This window comes from Neofelis nebulosa, chromosome 10 (assembly GCF_028018385.1).
Source record: "Neofelis nebulosa isolate mNeoNeb1 chromosome 10, mNeoNeb1.pri, whole genome shotgun sequence".
Lineage (NCBI taxonomy): Eukaryota > Metazoa > Chordata > Mammalia > Carnivora > Felidae > Neofelis > Neofelis nebulosa.
Window position 1 is genome coordinate 110,117,522 of NC_080791.1, and position 19,777 is coordinate 110,137,298.

Sequence of the window (19,777 nt, forward strand, 5' to 3'; positions counted from 1 at the left end):
AATTCTTTCATTCTCAATAAGGAACTCCTCTGTGTTTCTATAAAATTTCATTGAGTCCCTGCATATGTATGTACAAAGCAATTATTTTTTTATTGCTTTCTACACCAACCTTTTATGTGCCAATACCAGCTGGTATCCAGTTAATATATTACCTTACAAAAATGCAGTGTGTTGTAAATTTAAGACAGTGTTTTTGGTTTCTTTTGCCATGCCAGTGTGGAAATACCATACTATTTACACGAGTGCTGAGGGGCACCTGGGTGGCTCAGTTGGTTAAGCATCCAACTTTGCCTTAGGTCATGATCTCATGGTTTGTGAGTTCAAGCCCCACATTGGTTTCTCTGGTGTCAGCACAGAGCCTGCTTCAGATTCTCTGTCCCCACTGTGTATCTGCTCCTCCCCCGCTCATTCTCTCTCTCTCTCTGTCTCTCCCTCCCTCTCTCCCTCTCTCTCCTCTCTAAATAAATAAACTTTAAATAAACTTGAATGCTGATAATTATTCCACTGGTAGCACTGAAAAGCTCAATTCTGTAAGGTGGATTTTTTAAAAACTCCCTCCCTGCCCCACAAAAAATTTTAGCCCAGTCTTAGAAACTTGATATACTCTGTAGTATCTGGCAACATAGATAAAATATGAGGCAAGTTGGGTATGTGATATCTTGGCTGTTATTAATGCAGTCTGATGAGTTCCAAGTAAAAAATCAAAAGTTTAATGATCTACTATATATTACCTTTTTTTTTTTTTTTTTTACTGTCAGTATTAGCTTTCAACAGAGTCCCAAAGGGCTGTAGAATTTTGGGTTGTCCTGAACTTTTAATAAAGACCCTTCCAGAAAAGTGTTAATACCTGTACAAGGTGAGCAGAGAGGCCCGTGTATTATATTTAACTTGGGGGCATCTAGTACCTGTTAATTCTTGTGGTCCCCCTCCCACACCTTACCAAAAGTAAATTAGTTTGACCTTTTTTAAGCTCTTATTTATTTTTCAGTAGGCTTTAGGCCCAACGTGGGGCCTGAGATCAAGAGTTGTGTGCTCTACTGACTGAGCGAGCCAGCCACCCCCAATTTGACTTTTAAATAAAGGAGGAAAACCTCTTCTAGTTGTTAAAACTGTAGTTTCTTAAGAGACCTCGATTCAGGGGCACCTGAGTGGCTCAGTTGGTTAAGCATTCGACTCTTGATCTCAGCTCAGGTCTTGATCTCAGGGTTGTGAGTTCAGGCCCCCCATGTTGGGCTCTGCGTTGGGCGTGAAGCCTACTTAGAGAGAGAGAGAGAGAGAGATTCAGAGCCTGGCTTCTCTGAATTGGAAACCTAATGAAAGGTACATACCTCTCCTGCCTTGCAATGAGGAAAGTAACCTCCTCATTCCACAGTCCTGCTCCATGACCTAGTGAAGGATTTTAAAAGTGGCCTGGCATCCAGATTTCCTTGATTCAGGAATACTACCTGACGTGGAGCTTTGAAAAGGAGATGAGAACGTACTCAGGAGTTGAATATTCAAAACAATCTTAGAAGTATCGTATGGCTTATCCTTTTGAAAGATGTCCTCTCTAAAAGATGATGGCAAAATATATATAGGTTAGTCCCCATTGTTGATCTTCCTTACTGGTTAATCCATGCTGATTTGCCTTTTCTTTGACTATGCTAGATCTAAAGGGCAGTTCTTTTTATTATTATTCAGCTGGAATAATTTCATGCTACTTCTGGAGGACATGAAAAAAAAAAACTAAAGACAATGGCTGATTAGGCCATGTGGAACAGTAATCTAATTTGTGGACTTGCCCTTTTGGCAGACTACAAAGTACTGTACAGACAAGCTGAGAGTTGACGGTGGGAAAAATACTGTCTTGTGTCCTAGACTAGACAAAGCTTGAGAATGAATCTCTAATTATACTTTGCTATAACTTCAGCTCATGTCCTGTTTTCCATTAGATTCTTTGTTTCCTGGTCTTCTGATTGAGGTTAAAACTGTAGTGAAGGCAAGACTGCTTGGCATGCCTTTATGTCCTAAGAACCCTGAAACCATTTTCTCAAGTGTATTGTGTCTTACTCTAACACTTTACTCCCTGTCCCACAACTTTTTTTTTTTTTTTTAAGAGAGTGAGTGTGAGAGCCAGGGAGAAGGGGCATTGGAGAGAGAGAAAGGGAGGGAGAGAGAATAAATCTCAAGAGGCTCCACGCCCAATGCAGAGCCCGACATGGGGCTTGATCTCACAAGCCTGGGAACATAACCTCAGCCAAAACCAAGAATTGGCTGCTCAACCCAGGCACCCCCACAACTTCTTTTGATGCTTTCCCAAGACACCTTCTTGGTGGTTCTGAGATACCTTTTAATTTCTAGTGATTGTTTCCCAAGACCAACATTTTTCAGGTTGTCAGATCCACTTAGATTCTTGTTCCAATTGCCACCCTACGTTTCAGGTTGACGAGAGAGCATTTTTCCTGGGTTAATCTTTGCAGTGATTCAGTTTGTCTTACTCTCTTTCCTTGAAAATTGTTATCAGCTTGCTTTTTCTCATTGTTTTGTTCCCATGCAGGTTCCAAATAAGTTCCGCTATCCATTCTACTATGAGATGTGTTGGTACGTGTTGGAGCGCTATGTGTACTGCATAACCAACCGCTCCCACCTAACTAAGGAATTTCAAAAAGAGTCCCTCAGTATGGGTAAGTGTTCTGCCTACGTGAACTTACCTGCTTGGGTCTACAAAATTCATTCGTTGGAGCTGAATGTTGTTTACAGCTGATCTCTTACCCAGATGTGAATTATTAGGCAAAATGAAATATCTGGATCTCCTCTTTGTCTGAATTGTTAGTACCTTAGCTCCTTAAGAAAGATGATCACTTTTCTGCTGTGTTTTATTGTATAAAGAGTGGTCTTTGGCAAAGTAAAAACTAAGAACATGCCATCATACTAACTCTTACGGTGTTCCAGGCACTTTACTAAGCAGTGTATATACATTAAATTCTAATCATTACTGATGAGGGTAGGTATTATTATCTCATTTTGCAGATGGTGGCATTTAAGTTTCAAGGAGATTAAAAAACTTGATCTGTGATCTTATAGTTAATAAGTGGGAAATAATAACGGTTAATAAGTGGGGAAGGTACAGTTTGAATCAGATTGGTAAGACTCTACAATCTATATCCTTAACCTCTATGCTTTAATGTTTCCCCAACTTCTATCAAGAGAAATATTTTATTGGATGGCAAGATACTTTGTTTTTCTCCTGACTCTCACTGAGATTGGCAGCTTCAAAACTGAGAACAGTGGATGTGATTAGACAAGAGTACTTTCGTTTTCTTTCTTGATTTTTTTAAATGTTTGTTTATTTACTTTGAGAGAGAGGGAGAGAGAAAATCCCAAGCAGGGTTTTTGCTGTCAGCATGGAGCCTGACATGGGACTTGATCCCAGGAACCATGAGATCATAGCCTGAGCCGAAATCAAGAGCTGGACACTTAACCAACTGAGCCACCCAGGTGCCCCAGGATACTTTCAGTTGTACATTTTTAGGCTGTTTTATACCCTAAGGTGCAGAGGAGCCAACACTGTAATATCTTGTGGTCATATGTTTCATGGAATCTTCAATCTAAACCAGATATTTTTGGGGCGCCTGGGTGGCTCAGTCAGTTGAGTGTCCGACTTCAGCTCAGGTTATGATCTCGCAGTTTGTGAGTTCGAGCCCCTCATCAGGCTCTGTGCTGATGAGCCTGGAGCCTGCTTCGGATTCTGTCTCCCTCTCTGTTCCCCCACTTGTGTGCACTCTCTCTCTCTCTCTCTCTCTCTCTCTCTCTCGCTCTCAAAAATAAATAAACATTAAGAAAAAAAAACTAAACCAGATATATTTTTTCTTTGAGGGTTGTTTATATTCTTGTTTGAAAATAAAAAATGGTCGAGTACATGAAAGCAGGATACAGAATTGTGTATGCAGCATAATCCCAGTGCAACTATAGTCGTGCACATATGTGTCAAAAAAGATGGAAAGAAAATACACATCCAGTTGTTGAGTTATCTAAGGGCAGAGGGATAAGGGATGACTTCTTTGCACCATCCTATATTTTCTAAATTATGATTATTTTGATTATTTTAATGTTTGTTTATTTCTGAGAGAGAGAGCATATGCAAAAGTGGGAAAGGGGTAGAGAGAGAGGGAGACACAGAATCTGAAGCAGGCTGCAGGCTCTGAGCTCTCAGTGCAGAGCCCGATGCGGGGCTCGAACCCACGATCCGTGAAATCGTGACTTGAGCTGAAGTCAGACCTTAACTGACTGAGCCACCCAGGCGCCCCTATGTTTTCTAAATTATTACTAGTAAACATACATTACTTTTTTTCCCTTTGGATTGGCTAATTAATTTTTATAGGGTATTTTTAATGTTTGTTTTTGAGAGAGAATGTGCACAGGTGCATGCACACATGAGTGGGGAAGGGGCGGGGGTGGGGGGCAGAGGATCCAAAGCAGGCTCCCTCCTCACAGCAGAGAGCCCAATATGGGGCTTAAACTCACAAACCATGAGATCATGACCCGAGCCAAAGTCAGACACTTAACCAACTGAGCCACCCAAGTGCCCCACCCATATAGTTTTCTTAAAAAAAGGGGGGGTGGCGCCTGGGTGGCTCAGTTAGGTTAAGCGTCCGACTTCAGCTCAGGTCATGGTCTCGCGGTCCGTGAGTTCGAGCCCCACATTGGGCTCTGTGCTGACAGCTCAGAGCTTGGAGCCTGTTTCAGATTCTGTGTCTCCCTCTTTCTCTCTCTTCCACCGCTCATGCTCTGTCTCTCTCTCCTCAAAAATAAACGTTAAAAAAGAATTTTTTTTTTAAGTTATTTATTTTTGAGAGAGAGCATGTGCGAGTTGGGGAGAGGTGGAGAGAGAGAAAATCCCAAGCAGGCTCCGCACTGCCAGCACAGAGGCTAAGGCGGGGCTCAAACCCATGAACCACAGGACCATGACCTGAGCAGAAGTTAGATGCTCAACTGACTGAGCCACCTGGGTGCCCCCCCTTTTTTAACTTTTTATTCAAATTCCAGTTACTTAACATGCATGGACGATATAGTGATTCAACTCTTCCATATAGCACCCGGTGCTCATCTCAAAAAGCACACTCCTTAATCCCCATCACCTTTTTTAACTCATCCCCTCACCCACCTCCCCTTTGGTAACTAGCTATCAGTTTGTTCTCTGTAGTTAGGGTCTGTTTCTTGTATTACTTTCATAACAAAGAACCGATGCACATTTAACAGTATTTCTTTCACTAAAACTTTTGACTGTCAGAAATCTTCCCTTTAAAAAATACTTAGCGTGTGGGGTGCCCAGGTGGCTCAGTCGGTTAAGCATCCGACTTCAGCTCAGGTCATGATCTCATGGTTTGCGAGTTTGAGCCCTGCATCGGACTCTGTGCCGACAGCTCAGAGTCTGGAGCCTGCTTCGGATTCTGTGTCTCCCTCTCTCTCTCCCCCTTGCCCCTCCCCCCCCCCCACGTAAATAAACATTAAAAAATTAAAAAGAAATACTCACTTTGTTAGCCATATTGACAGGATTCAATTCCAAAGTTTAATTTTATGGCAAAACTTTCAATAAAACTGCTTTTTAGGGGCACCTGGGTGGCTCAATCAGCTAAGCCTCCAACTCTTGATTTCACCTCAGGTCATGATCTCACAGATTTGTGAGTTTGAGCCCAGCATTGGGCTCGGCACTGACAGTTGAGAACCTGTTTGGGATTCTGTCTCTCTCTCCCTCTCTCTCTCTGCCCTTACCCCACTCACATGTGCATGTGTGCGCACTCTCTCTCTCTCTCTCAAAATAAACTTGATTAAAAAAACTGTAAGTATATGCTTCATAATATCTGCCTTTTTGAAGAAAAGTTAATGAAATCACAATCCCAAATTTCAGTTTGGACTTGAAACTAATTTACAGCCATTTTCAGCTGACTTTTTATAACCTCAGGGCCCCTTCCATGCTACCTGTTTCTCTTGTTGATCACACAGTCAAGTGGCGTGTTCTTACTATATTTTTTTTTTCTTGCTGGCAGATTTGGAGTTAAATGGGTTGGAATCTGGAAATGGGGATGAGGAAGCAGTGGATCGAGAACCAAGGCGCCTGAGCAGTAGGCGCTCTGTCCTCACTAGCCCCGTAGCCAACGGGGTCAACCTGGACTATGACGGACTGGGCAAAACCTGCCGAAGTCTTCCAAGTCTGAAGAGAAGTTTGTCGGGGGACCCATCCTCTGACTCTAGCCGGGGCTCCCACAATGGCCAAGTGTGGGATCCCCAGTGTAGCCCCCGAAAGGACAGGCAGGTGCATCTGACCCATTTCGAGCTTGAAGGCCTTCGCTGTCTTGTAGATAAGTTGGAGTCTCTGCCACTGCACAAGAAATGCGTCCCCACAGGGATAGAAGATGAAGATGCTCTTATTGCCGACGTAAAGGTAAGGTCGGTTATGTCGCGTGACAGCCACTGGTCCGGCTGGGGCAGGCAGTCGCTCAGTTCTGAGAGAGAAAGTGCAGGAATTCTGGATAATCTGCGGCTCGTTCAGAAAGACATTCATGTCTACCTGTGTGTGCTGCACGGTGCTTCAGTTCTCAGGGCGAGGCTAAGTCCCTGTTGCGAAAACACTGACTTCTGTATGTTCAGTTAGGACTTAAATTTAGTCTTAAAAACAGAGATTTCAGACTGATTTTAAAAATAAAGAAGAGCCTAATCTAAGAAAGCATTTGTATTAGGAGATATGACTTAATCAAGTTACCCTCAGATAAAGAGGCCTGTTTCAGAACAAAAGTGGCCAATAGCAATCTCCAGCAGCCTCCGCCCAAGCAGACGAGAGAGAAGCTTTGCTGTGCTGGGTGGTGCTGATAGGCTTTGCATATTTAGTTTCGTACTTACCTACTATTAAGACCAAAAAAAAAAAAAAAAAAAAATTAAATACATTGGGACAGCTTCTGAGAAAGTGTCATCGTAAACATAATCTGTCCTGGGGCACCTGGCTGGCTCAGTCTCTGGAGTGTGCAGCTCTTGATCTCGGAGTTGTGAGTTTGAGCCCCATGTTGGGTGTAGAGATTTAAAAAAAAAAACCAAAAGACATAATCTATCCTATGGCTGTGTCCAGTTTCTTCATGTTATATATTTTTCTTTTTCAAGAGGTCTCCCAGTATCAGTATTTTCAGAGCCTAGCCCACCCCTCATGCATTGATCTCAAAGAAATTAGCTTATTTTTAAGGAATCCAGATTTCAGCTGTCTCAATTGGAGGAAGTTCTTTTAAGTCTTTCCTCACAAGTTACCATTAACATGAACACCAAAAAGTATAAACCTGGAAATATCAATTTTCTTTTTAAAATCATCATTTGGAACTACATCTTGGGTGCAAGGCCTGGGAATGTGTAGTAGAAAGCTAGTTCACAATTAGTAATTAGGTATTTATTTTTAAACCCTGTCAGATTATCTTAAGCCACAGAAGAATTTATGTTGAATAATTTTATGTGACCCTAAGGAATATAGGCTGAATATCCGAGTATGTCTTTTCCATTCCTGATTCCTGATTCATGTTTTTCCTTGGCCACTGCTACGGTCTGAAGTGCTTCTGCAAACACCTCAGGAAGAGTTCCAAAGTCTGGGATAGGACCTGAACTGTTTTTTTTCTCTTTTGTTTTTCTTTTTACAACAGACTTTTACATTGTATTTTATTGTTTATGCATCAGTGAAAGGGTGAAAAAATAAAGAGGCTTAAAAAAGTGGTAGCCTGGTTAGATTGGTCCTCTCCAATGGTGATAGAAGCAGGACAGTTGACTTTTTTTTTTTTAATGTTTGTTTATTTTTGAGAGAGAAAGAGACAGAATGCAAGTGCGTTAGGGACAGACAGAGAGGGAGACACAGAATCTGAAGCAGGCTCCAGGCTCCGAGCTGTCAGCACAGAGCCCAACACGGGGCTCGAACTCACGAGCTGTGAGATCATGATCTGAGCCAAAGTTGGACGCTCAGCCAACGGAGCCACCCAGGTGCCCCAACAGTTGATTTTTCAGTTTGGTTTTACAAGGTTTGTTCTAGAAGAGACAGGTGGCATCATCGTGGCTTGTATTTAGGGGAGGAAATGACAAAGTTCTAGATAAGTGTGGTCCTATTTCTATAATGATTAATGTGTAGCAAAACAAACTTAGTCATACTTTTCCAGACTCACAAACTAGATTCCAAACTCACTTTCCACCCTTGAGTGAGCAAAGGACATATACATTTTTTCTTTTCCATTGTGATAGGACATATCTATTAATACTTCCTGAGAGTTTGAGTGTAACATCTTTTTTTTTTCCTCAGAAGTTTTTTTTATGTGGCTATTCCATAGATACATTTAGGAAACATTAAATTAACTTGCCTGTAGGATCCCTGAAAAGAAAGATTTCTAAGTTTATAGCTCACAGTCTTTTGGCCTGGGTGTCTGTATTTCTGAATCATGAGAAAGAATAGTTATCTTCTCAGTCCTATGGGATTTGACTCCATTGACTCCAGTTATAGGAAGCCTTATTGTAATCCACTAGTCAGCTGTACAAGGTCAAGTGTCATAATAGAAATACACAAACTCCCATAACTGTTAAATAAAGATACTTGAGGCAGAGTGGCAGGGGAAAATGTAGAAAAATTTGGGTCAAATACTAAGCAGAGTAAAAGTATGCGCGGGAAGGGGGGAAGTGAGTTAAAAAGAGGTATCTAAAGAGGGCTCTTAGCATTATGAAAAGTGTCTAGAGAGAGCTTCCTTGTGTTTGTCAGGAATCGTGAAAAACATGGCTGCCACCCCAGGCTCAGTCAGAGTGGCACAGAGACCAGAGCCTGAGGAAGGAGTGGTCAGCAGGATGACTAGGAGACTGACAGTGTTTGAATTCTTCCTGCAGGGGCTTGTCTGCACCTTGTTTTGCTTGCCCGATACCATAGTTAAAATGCAGCTGATAGCAGAAGACAACAGACTTAGGTACCAGCTATGCAGGTAGTTTAACTTAAGATCAAATGGATTCATTATTCCTGCATTTGACCATATATATTTAATCTGAGCTTCAGATAATAGTGAGTATAGAGCTTGAATACTTGAGAATCTGAACATCACCCAAAAGAAAAGAAGCTGTGCATTGGGTAGGTGCCATCACCGCACAGCTGGAGACTGCAGTGCTAGAGAGCTTGGTGCTTGTAGCATAGAAGCCTACACTGCAGTGGAGGACAGCAGCAAGCCGAGTTTACTCTTCCTGCAGAGAGAGGGATTGTTTCTTGTTGCAGCCTGTGTGGCTCTTAGGAAGAACTAGCAGAAGAGATGAGCGCTCTATAGCTATATATCCCTGGAAGAAAAGTCCATTTTAGTGTTGGGGGGGAAGGGCTTTGAAGATTCTAAAATGTTAAATTCTGCATTGTTAAAGAAAGATCGGGGCACCTGAGTGGCTCAGGTCACGATCTCAGGGTTCGTGGGTTCGAGCCCCGCGTCAGGCCCTGTGCTGACAGCTCGGAATCTGGAGCCTGCTTCGGATTCTGTGTCTCCCTCCCTCTCTCTCTGCCCCTCCCCCAGGCATGTTCGTTCATTCCTTCTCTCTCTCTCTCTCTTTCTCAAAAATAAACATTAAAAATTAAAAGAGAGGGGCGCCTGGGTGGCGCAGTCGGTTGAGCGTCCGACTTCAGCCAGGTCACGATCTCGCGGTCCGTGAGTTCGAGCCCCACATCAGGCTCTGGGCTGATGGCTTGAGCTTGGAGCCTGTTTCCGATTCTGTGTCTTCCTCTCTCTCTGCCCCTCCCCCGTTCATGCTCTGTCTCTCTCTGTCCCAAAAATAAATAAAAAACGTTGAAAAAAAAAAAATTAAAAGAGAGAGAAAGAAAGAAAATAGAATATAAAGTTGGGAGGGGATTAGATAAAAAAAAACAAAAAAAAACGGGGCATTAAAAACTGTTGACCTGGGGCTCCTGGGTGGCTCAGTCTGTTGAGCATGTTGAGTGTCCAAGTCCTGATTTTGGCTCAGGTCATGTTCTCACAGTCTGAGGGATCAAGTCCCAAGTCACGCTCCTCGCTGAGCATTGAGCTGGCCTGGGATTGATTCATATTCATTCATATTCTCTCTCTCTCTCTCTCTCTCTCTCTCTCTCCCCCTCCCTCCCTCCCTCCCTCCCTCTCTCTCCCTCTCTCCCTCTCTCCCCCTCTTCCTCCCTCTCCCTCCCTCTCTCCCCTCCTCTCCCCTCCCCTCCCTCCCTCTCTCTCTCCCTCTTTCCCTCTGTTCCTGAGCCCCTCCCCCACTCCTTGCGCGCGCGCGCGGCGCGAGCTCTCTCTCTCTCTCTCTCTCTCTGGAAAAAAAAAAAAAAAAGACAGGACTTAGAGCAGTGTCAGTAATACAGTCCCATTAAAGTGAGAGAAAGTCTCTGTGTGCATTGCAGCGGTGCTGGAGAAAGGGACATGCCAACTGCTGACAGTGGGTCACAGAAAGGTGGTAGGAGTCAGCCTGAAGACTGTTTTTAATCAGAATTTATTGTTTTGTATTTATTCTGGTCATAAAGGAGCTCTTAATATATATACATACATAAAAAGTTTTTAATATATCAATGTATTTGGCTGCCCAACTCAGTGAAACAAATTCAGTGTTGTATACGTATTTACTTTCCTGTTTTCTCTAAGATATTTTGATAAGCTGGGCAAACATGTGACTTGTGGTCAAGATACTAGATCTATGAAAGCTTGTTTTCTCCTCTGTAAAATAACATCTACCTCAATGGGGCTGTTGTGAAATTTAATGATAATGTTAGTAAATATTTAATAAACTATATCACTATTACAGAAAAAAAATCAGATGTCACAAATCTATGAATAATGCCTGCCTACTCTGTGCCAGAAGCGGGCTGAGTGTTGGGGTAAATATGCGCACACACTGTGGATGAGGCCCTCGAGGGTCTTGCAAGGCAGTGGCGGAGCAGGCATTTCAATAGGCTGAGAAAGTGAGTGCGTCCTAGGTTTGCAGGCACCATGCATGCCACTAGAGTGCTGCCTGAACACTGAGAAGCTGGGTGTGGATTCTGTCCCGAGGGAAGGAAGTGCCAGTCTTAACTCAGAAGTTAAGGGGGCACCTGGCTGGCTCAGTAGGTAGAGCATGTGGCTCTTGATCTTGGGATTGTGAGTTTGAGCCCCACGTTGGTTGTAGAGAGATTGCTTATGAACAAACAAACAAACAAACAAACAGACTTCTACTATGGGCTCCTGGGTGGCTGAGTGGATTGAGCGTCTGACTCTTGATTTCGGCTGAGGTCCTGATCCCCGGGTCATGGGATGGAGCCCTGAGTCTGGTTCCATGCTGAGTGTGAAGCCTGCTTGGGATTCTCTCTCCCTCTCCCTTTGCCCCTTTCTCCCACTCATTCTCTCTTTAAAAAAAAAAAAAAAAAAAGTTAATAAACTTTCCTCTTAGATGATAAAACAGTATATAAATGACTCTCAGTTTGTGAATTCTAGAATTGTTCTTTGTGGTGCAATAGGCTACTACTGCTGCTCTGAACTAAGATCCTAACATTTTATTTTGTAACCATGATCTAAAAATTTACACTCGGCTCTCTCTCAGGAGTATGATGGAACCAAAAGCAAAGTCATGGTTTCAGGTAGATACAGACACTAATGAGAAATTCGCTTCATCTGACACTTTGGGGGTGACTCTGGCACTAGTTAAAGAGAAGAACTGGTAGAGGATCCACTATAATTAGATCTTAATCCATTAAACTAGATTAGAGGGGGGAAAGGCAACCTGTATAAATAAAACTTCATTTGAAATATAATCCACACATTCTAAGTGGGAAGTTTTGTATTTATTTACTCATCAGTTTATTTTTTAAATGTAAACTCTATACCCAACATGGGGCTTGAACTCATGACCCCAAGATCAAGAGTCACATGCTCCACCAACTGAGCCAGCCTGGTACCCCCTAAGAAAAAAGTTTTGAATAATTTAATAGCTACAAGGCATATAAGGTTAGGTTAAAATACATAATAATTCTTCAAAATGTTATTATATTATTGTGTTATGTAGTGTCATGTTCTTACCATCTCTGATCTTTGGTGCCTGTCTTTTATTCTGAATTAATGTCGGGGGGGGGGGGGGGGGGAGGGGGGGAGGGACTGGCCTCATTTAATAAGCGATTTGGAAGCCCTGTCTGGTTTTTGTCCTTTCCTGGTGGCCTCTCGGGTTTTACTTGCTACAGCGTGGTAACATGTTTCTCCTTAGTATTCCATTCTTTATCACCCCTCCAGGTTAGATAGGACTGAGATAAGAACCAGGATTTTCCAAGAAGACCTCTCACACTATTAAGGAGAGCGTTTCAGACATAATAGTCTGATTGAACTTGGTCTTTCAGTCTTAAGATAAAGGGCAAACGAGACATTTAGGATTAGAATGGCTATAGAAACTTTTTCAGGGGGAGCTCAACCAAAAAGCACAAAACTCCCACCTTTCTTGGTAAACTACTGTAAAATTTGAAATATTTAGCCCCTCCCTGGCAGCAAAGCCCAAGCCCCAAAAAGCATATTAAGCCACTGACTACATCAGAAACTCACTGACACAACTGTCCTGGAAATAAAAAGGTTTCCAGTGGTAAGAGCTAGGTTCTTAGTGGCCTGAGATGTTTATTTCAAAGCAGCTCCTGTAATTTCTGAAAAAAAAGCCAAGTTATAGTTATGAGAGTCTGAAAATTACATAAATCTAGATCCAAAATACAGTACACCGTAGTGAGAGATTGCTTGTTCAGTCCGAGCTTCACCCTGACCGTGAATCAGTGTGTGGAGAGTGTGTGGCACGCATCACTCGAGTAGCTGCCACAAATGGCATCGAGACGTCTGACGGGATACAAGGCTGGCCGCATCATCCAGGGAACATCAAGAATGTGGCAGGCAAAACAAACGACTAGGATAGGAAATGGGCAGGAGTGCTGGTGTCCTGGGGGGAGGGGTAATCTGAGGGGCAGAGTCCCAGGAGACTGGTGGATGTGGAATTGGCAGACACAGATTCAGTGGCTCCTTGCGCTGGTACCAAGGCAGGAGATAAAGCCCCTTGACACCTTGACCTCAGGTTGTACCTCGGCTAGCTTTACTTGGTCAAGATGGAACTGCGGGAAGAGCTGCCTAGACGTTTCGGTTATGGTTGTAGAGTGCCCAGTCGTAACCAGAGGCAGGCATCTGTTGTCGAAGTAGTTGATATTAAACAGACATATGTATTGAATATCTCAGTATTGGTTGAAATGTGTCATTCCTGAAGGTTTTTCTGGAAACATGTATGCTCATTCTGGATTCTGGGCTGGGAGAGCAGCAGTGAGGGCAGGTGAAGCAGGCGGGTGTGTGGGGAAAGAAGGGAAGTTGGAGGAACTCAGCTTGGGTGCCTGGCTCTTGCACAGGCTGAACTTCGGGTGACTCGCTGTTTGCCTGAAGAGCAGGAGAGAGAATTGGGGGGGGGGGGGTCAGTGGGCAGGAGTGCCGGCTGTAACAATAAGAAGTGACCCTGAGGGGCAGGGTGTGGACGAAGACAAGGACACTCACGGGCCCAGATGCAGAACGGGTTAAAGCCTTCCCTTTTTGCTGGCGCCTTCCGAAGTCGGCCAGAGGGAGCCCTCCGGGGCCGGCCTTGGGTTCTCCTATTGCAGTGGTGGTGGGAGGGAGGAGGCGGGGGCGCGGCCCGGCTCGCCTCCCGGGCAGCCTTTCCTCCAATCACCAGGCCGAGAGCGCCGGCTGAGCACACCCCCTCCCGACTCTGCAGCAGGACGGCTGGGCCCTCTGCCTGGCTCGCTCACTCGAGCTCAGCTCCCCCTCCTGCCATCTTCCGTTGCAAAGCATTTCTGGGAGCTGCATGTGGGTGACGCAGCAGCATTGTTCGCAGGCACAGGAAGCCGCGGCTGAGCTGAAGGGCTCGAGAAGGAGCTCAGAGCACGACACGCTGCTCCCTCTGGGTAGCCTCAAGGGTTATAGCTGGACTGCCCCGCCTGATGTACTTTGGGAGATTCCAGAATTTTCAAGTAAATCAGGATTTTCCTAGAGGCAGAAAACCTAAACTCCTTCAGCACAACTTCCAATACAGAAAACAAAACAAAGACGCTGGGGAAACTTCAACCAAGAGCTTCAGCAGCTCCAGAGCGACGAGAAACGCAAGGTCAGGCGGGTGGGCGGCAAACCCTTTCTGGCTCGGGGTGTGTGTAACTGTAGGGACTTTGTCTCAGCGGAAGAGGCGGAAGAACAGCCTACCCGGGGACTCCAGGACAATGCTCAGGTTACTTGGTGTTGCTCTAGCCGTCATTGCACTTGTTCCCTCTCCTGGTGGGATGTGCTCTTGAATGGGGTCTCTTGGCTTTGGGGAATCCTTTTTCCTTCTCTTCCCAGACGCCCGCTGTTCTCTTCCCCTTCCTGTGATGTGTGGGGTGTGGGCTTGTGTTTGAATGTTCTCCCGAATGCCAGGAGCCTAGATAGGCGTCAGCCTTTCCGCACTCCACCCCCGCTCCCTGTCCCAAACCCCCTCTGGTGAAGGGTGGTGGCTGCTTTATATGGTTTCTTGGAGGGCCTCAGCTGGAGTCTGCCTTTTTTGATGAAGCAGGGCGAGTTTGGTTGTCTGGCCCCAACAAAATAAGGCTTGGAAGGAAATCTGCATTTCCCTCCACACCCACACAGACCCCGGTAACAGAGTCGTATATGTGCGAACAGCTGCCCCCCACCCCCCACGCAGACACAGTTTCTCCACCTACCTTTCCTTATCCCCCACAAAAAATCTTGCAGGTAGATTTAGACTGCTTTTGGTGAACGGTTAGGTTCCTTTTGCTACTCTTAAACAATTGTGGATCTTTCTGTGAGGTCTGTTTTGCTGAAAGTGGAAAGTCCCTGTTTGTGGACAGCTCAGTGCTCTCCGGGGCGGCAGAGGAAATGGGCAGAGTCCTGCTCCTCAGCAGTAGACATGGGGGAGGGGAACTGTGCACTCCCTCGCACACGTTTTGAATGGACCTGAATTTTTCACCCTAGGGAGATTAGGAGTCCAAACTGGAGCCCAGTCCCAGAGCCTTAGTCCCACGTGGCACCGCACCCCGCCTCTTCACCCCCACGCTGTGCGGTGCTAAACAGGACACTTCAGAATAGGATGTCATAGCAACTTGAAGTAAATAAAACGTCTGCAAATGAAATCAGTTTGGGGGAGGGTGAGAGGCAGCTGGAGACTTGGCAAAGGGGTTCTTCGTAGAGGAGCTTCCTGGGTGTTTTAAAGGGTCTTTCTGAGTCCCAACTCGAATTTGGAGCATGATCCTTGGTAGAGAAGTGCCGCATGCTTCAAAAAGTCCTGGTCTCTAGGCACAGAGCCCACAAGATTATGGAAATGGTTATTAAAAATGGCCTAGGCATGCTTATTGTCCAGGATCAAAGTTGAGTGTTCGCTGAAACACTGAAACAGTTAATACCCTGTACACAGTAGGGCAACCTGAAAGGAATCTTGTAACTTGTCTTCTGGATTTATGTTCTTTTGCTGTTGCCCTTGCTGTAGGGCGCATGAGGTCAGAGGAAGAGGGATTTCGTTTTCTGCTCTAAGGTTCAGGATTCAGAAATTTCTGTCGAAAACATAAAGGCTTACTTCCAAATAACACTCAACCAGTATGATTCACTTAAGTGGTAGTTTCTTACTGTAGCAGTGTCCTCAAGTCATTCAAACTAGATTGGCTAAAGCCATCAAAACTGTTGCCCCTAAATTGTTCCTGTTCCATTCCAGAATAAAGCCAAATGATTGACTGTGTGTGTGTGTGTGTGTGTGTGTGTGTGTGTGTGTGTGTGTGTGTGAGAGAGAGAGAGAGAGAGAGAGAGAGAGAGAGAGAGAGAGAGAGATTAATCGATTGGTTAATTTGAAGTTGGGATTTCTGTAATCAGACTTAGAAGAACAGAGCTCTGGGTTGAATCAAGACATTAAGATTGTTGTTCTGTTCATATTATTAATTAAGTATTAGCCAATCTTTTTTGCCACTTTGCTGAGATCTGCAAAATGAAAGCAGTACTTCTTGATAATTGTCACTGGTGTTGAAAAGTAAGGGGGCAATATAAAGTTTTACTGCCATGTATAGAACTGTGTGCCAAGTAACACTTGTCGCCCCAGAGCTAGTTACTTCAGCATACGTATTAACAGTACAGTGAGTATGCAGGTACGGGGTTGGGAGCAAAGGTAAATTCAAAGTCTTGATAGTACTACAGTAGTTTGAGTTTTCTCTTTCATCTTCAATTTATTTGTTTGGCAGTGAGTCTCTAAATGAAGGGAAAACACAGCTGCCAGCCTGCCCTTCCCATGTCGCTTATGGGGACCGAGGCTAAGTCTGGATGCTGTTGGGAGTGGTTGGCTCTTTGTTCACTGTGTCCTGCTTTTCTTCCCCCCTCTTCTATCCTATTCTGCCCTTAGATTTTGCTGGAGGAGCTTGCCAACAGCGATCCCAAGTTAGCCCCCTCACTGGAGTCCCTATAGTACAGTGGCCAAAAAGGGATAAGGTAAGAAACTATTGTTCTTATCTTCAGGCTGCTGAAGCATTCTGCTAGCCGACCGTCCCCATTCCGGGAAGAAAAAGAACAACTAGAGGCAGACAGCTTTTGGTGCATTAATATGAAGTGACAGAAAATCATTACTCAGTTCTGTTTTAACTCTTAGGTCAGGGTAATTGGCTATCTTTAGAGGTGACTCTGTTAACGGAACTATCAAACCAGAAACCTGCCTCCAGGTTTGGATGCAAACTAGTTAAAATAATTACATACATATTCAAATGGCTGGAGTATTTCTATGATGGCCTGAGTGTACACTCAAGATTCCCCTTCATTTGGATTTTTCAGTATCAAAAAGAGAAGGAAAGGGATCACCTGTAAGCTAATAAATTGTCAGGTATGAATTTTCATGCCTCTTCAGTTAGGTCCTATGTAATTTTTCCCATATTGTCCTTTGTCAAGGTTATTTATCAAATAAAACGTAAGGGCCCATGGGTCTGGCAAATACGTAGGCCCTTCTTTGGTTTTCCCCGGTTGAAATTTGCAGAGCCATCACATTCCAGGAGTGTTTAGGTGAATAGCTGTGAAAGATGTCTTAAAGAACCACTTCTTCCTACCAGGGTGGAGGAGTCCCACTTGGCCTGCGCTTGACCACATGAGACTGCCCCAGAACGGTTTAGGCATCTCTGGCTGTTCAATGTTTTGTGTCAGGAACATGTTTGAGGCACCGCGGAAAAAACTGAAAGACCCAGTCCTTGTTCTTGAAAAGATCACCAGCTGGACAAATACAAGCACTAAAATTTTAAACGTATACCTGAGGGATGTATTTTACTGGAGCGTCTGTTAGGTACCAGACTCAGAGTAATAAAGAAATGAGCAAGATTCATCTCGCCCTCAAGTAGTTTATCGTCCTCTTTAGGAGTATCTTCTGAGTAGTAATATCCAGGATAGGGAAATATTGGAGGGTCCCTGGAATGACATTTGGTACATAGAAAGCCTCAGGGAGGGGTGAATCTCACAGCTCAGCAGAGTGAGAGGTACGTGACTGAAGTAGATAGCCTGAAGGGACTGGCAAACCTTGTCTTTGAAGGTAATACGTAGGTGATAAGTAGAGTAAAATCAATAAATATTGTAGGTTTCGCAGGCCACGCAGTCTCTGTCGGCAACTTCTCCACTCTGTCACTGCAAGCGAAAGCAGCCATAGACCAGACAGAAAACAAATGGACATCATGGTACTCCAGTCAGATTTCATGTACAAACAGGCAGTGGGCAGATCTGCCCACGGGCCAAAGTTTGCCAAGCCTTGTGGTCTTCTGCCCCCTCCGGTCCTTAAAGCTACTTGATAGATTTGACCTCACCGCTTTCTCTTTCTAGCTTAAATTCCCCCCCCGGCCAAAGGTGCGGGTTCCTACCATCCCCATCACAAAGCCTCACACTATGAAACCAGCTCCTCGGTTAACACCTGTGAGGCCGGCCGCTGCCTCCCCCATAGTGTCAGGAGCCCGGCGGAGACGAGTGCGCTGTCGAAAATGCAAAGCCTGTGTGCAAGGAGAGTGCGGTGTCTGCCACTACTGCAGGGACATGAAGAAGTTCGGGGGGCCTGGTCGCATGAAGCAGTCGTGTGTCCTTCGGCAGTGCTTGGCAGTAAGTGGTCTGCTGGACACAGAGCTTGGGGGAGGGGCGGTGGTGCCAAAAGGACTGAAACACAGGTAGTAGAGGGTGGTAGGGCCTTCAGAGACGGAAAGGGGAAGTTTCTCTCTCTCTTTGGCTTGCTTTGTTTTGCCCCATTTCTCTCGGAGTTCAGAAGGAAGATACCCCACACTAAAAATGATCCCATTTAACCTCTCAGCCTTGCTCGCCCAGTTTTCAAATGAGGGAGCAGTGTTTCAAGGGCAAATCACTGCTCCTTGTCCCCTCTTTAACTGGATGAGAAAGGAAGGACCTGGGAGGCCTGGGACAGACTGGTGAAAATAAACTGGTCTCTGTCGGTCTCTAGTTCTCAGCTGCTTCACTCTCCCTGTCCTCTTTCTCATCCAGTTTTCCTACCAGAAACCTCTCTTCTCCACCTGGTGTCCTTGCTCCCTGAGTGTTCCCAGGAGAATTAGAGGAAGCAAAGCACTCGTCTTCAGTTAAAGGGAAGCTAAACCGATAAGGATCTAAGTCTGCTCTTTTCGTGGTTTCTGTCTTTGTCCTCTTGTAGCCCAGACTGCCTCACTCAGTCACATGTTCCCTCTGTGGAGAGGTGGATCAAAATGAGGAGACACAGGACTTCGAGAAGAAACTTATGGAATGCTGTATCTGCAACGAGATTGTTCATCCTGGCTGCCTCCAGGTGAGGAGAGGCCAAAGGGGCCCCTAAGGTCTCAGGTACTGAGTGGAGCAGAGGAGGGTGGGAATCCCCGATCTGGACCATCAGCAATGGGCTATGTAGTGGTCTAACATCTGTCCTTGATTCATGGTCTATGCTGTGTGTCAGCCACTGGCTCGACCCTGAGGATAGTCTCGGACACAGGGTAATAGTCCCATTCCCTGCCCTCACGGAGCTTGCGGTCTGGCCTCCATAGAGTGTGTTTGGAGTCCCCAGGCTATCATGGAACTGCCTGGTCTATTTGGGAATGCCTTGTGCCTTTAAGCATCTCTCCTGTGTACTTGACTGTATCTCTGGATGTCAGTTCCTGAAAGATGGTTAGAGTAATAGCATCAGCTAACGTTTAATGAGTGTATCAGGCTTGGTTCACACTTGAGGGCCTTTAAGAAAAAATGATAGAGGTTGTGCCTGGGTGGCTCAATCAGTTAAGCATCTGACTCTTGGTTTTGGCTCAGGTCATGATGTCACAGAGTGGGAGTTCAAGTAAAAAAAAAAGAGAAAATGATAGAGGGGCACCTAAGGTGGCTCAGTCGGCTCAGGCTATGATCCCAGGGTCGTGGGATCAAGCCCCGAGTCCAGCTCTGCACAGAACGTGGAGCCTGCTTAAGATTCTTTCCCTCTCTCTCCCCCTCTCTCCCTCTCTCCCCCTCTCTCCCCCTCTCTCCCCCTCTCTCCCTCTCTCCCCCTCTCTCCCTCTCTCCCCCTCTCTCCCTCTCTCCCCCTCTCTCCCCCTCTCTCCCCCTCTCTCCCCCTCTCTCCCCTCTCTCCCCCTCTCTCCCTCTCTCCCTCTCTCTCCCTCTCTCCCTCTCTCTCTCTCTCTCTCTCTCCCCCCGCCCCCCCCCGCCACTCTTCACCTGCTCATGTGTGCGCTCGCTCGCTCTCTCTAAAAAAAATCTTAAAAGGAAAGAAAAAGTGATAGGGAAGCTGATACAGTCTTTAGGAGGTAGCA

General features: G+C 45.2%; 1 protein-coding gene across 1 annotated transcript in view; it reads left to right on the forward strand.

Moving 5' to 3' along the window:
• The window catches only part of KDM2A (lysine demethylase 2A), an 85,067-nt gene that overhangs the window by 54,669 nt on the left and 10,621 nt on the right, over window positions 1–19,777 (forward strand). The window contains 6 exon segments of the mRNA XM_058689797.1: window positions 2,537–2,663; window positions 6,027–6,421; window positions 16,387–16,428; window positions 16,431–16,472; window positions 17,835–18,104; window positions 18,661–18,792. Of these exon segments, the coding sequence (XP_058545780.1) occupies window positions 2,537–2,663; window positions 6,027–6,421; window positions 16,387–16,428; window positions 16,431–16,472; window positions 17,835–18,104; window positions 18,661–18,792 (1,008 nt within the window).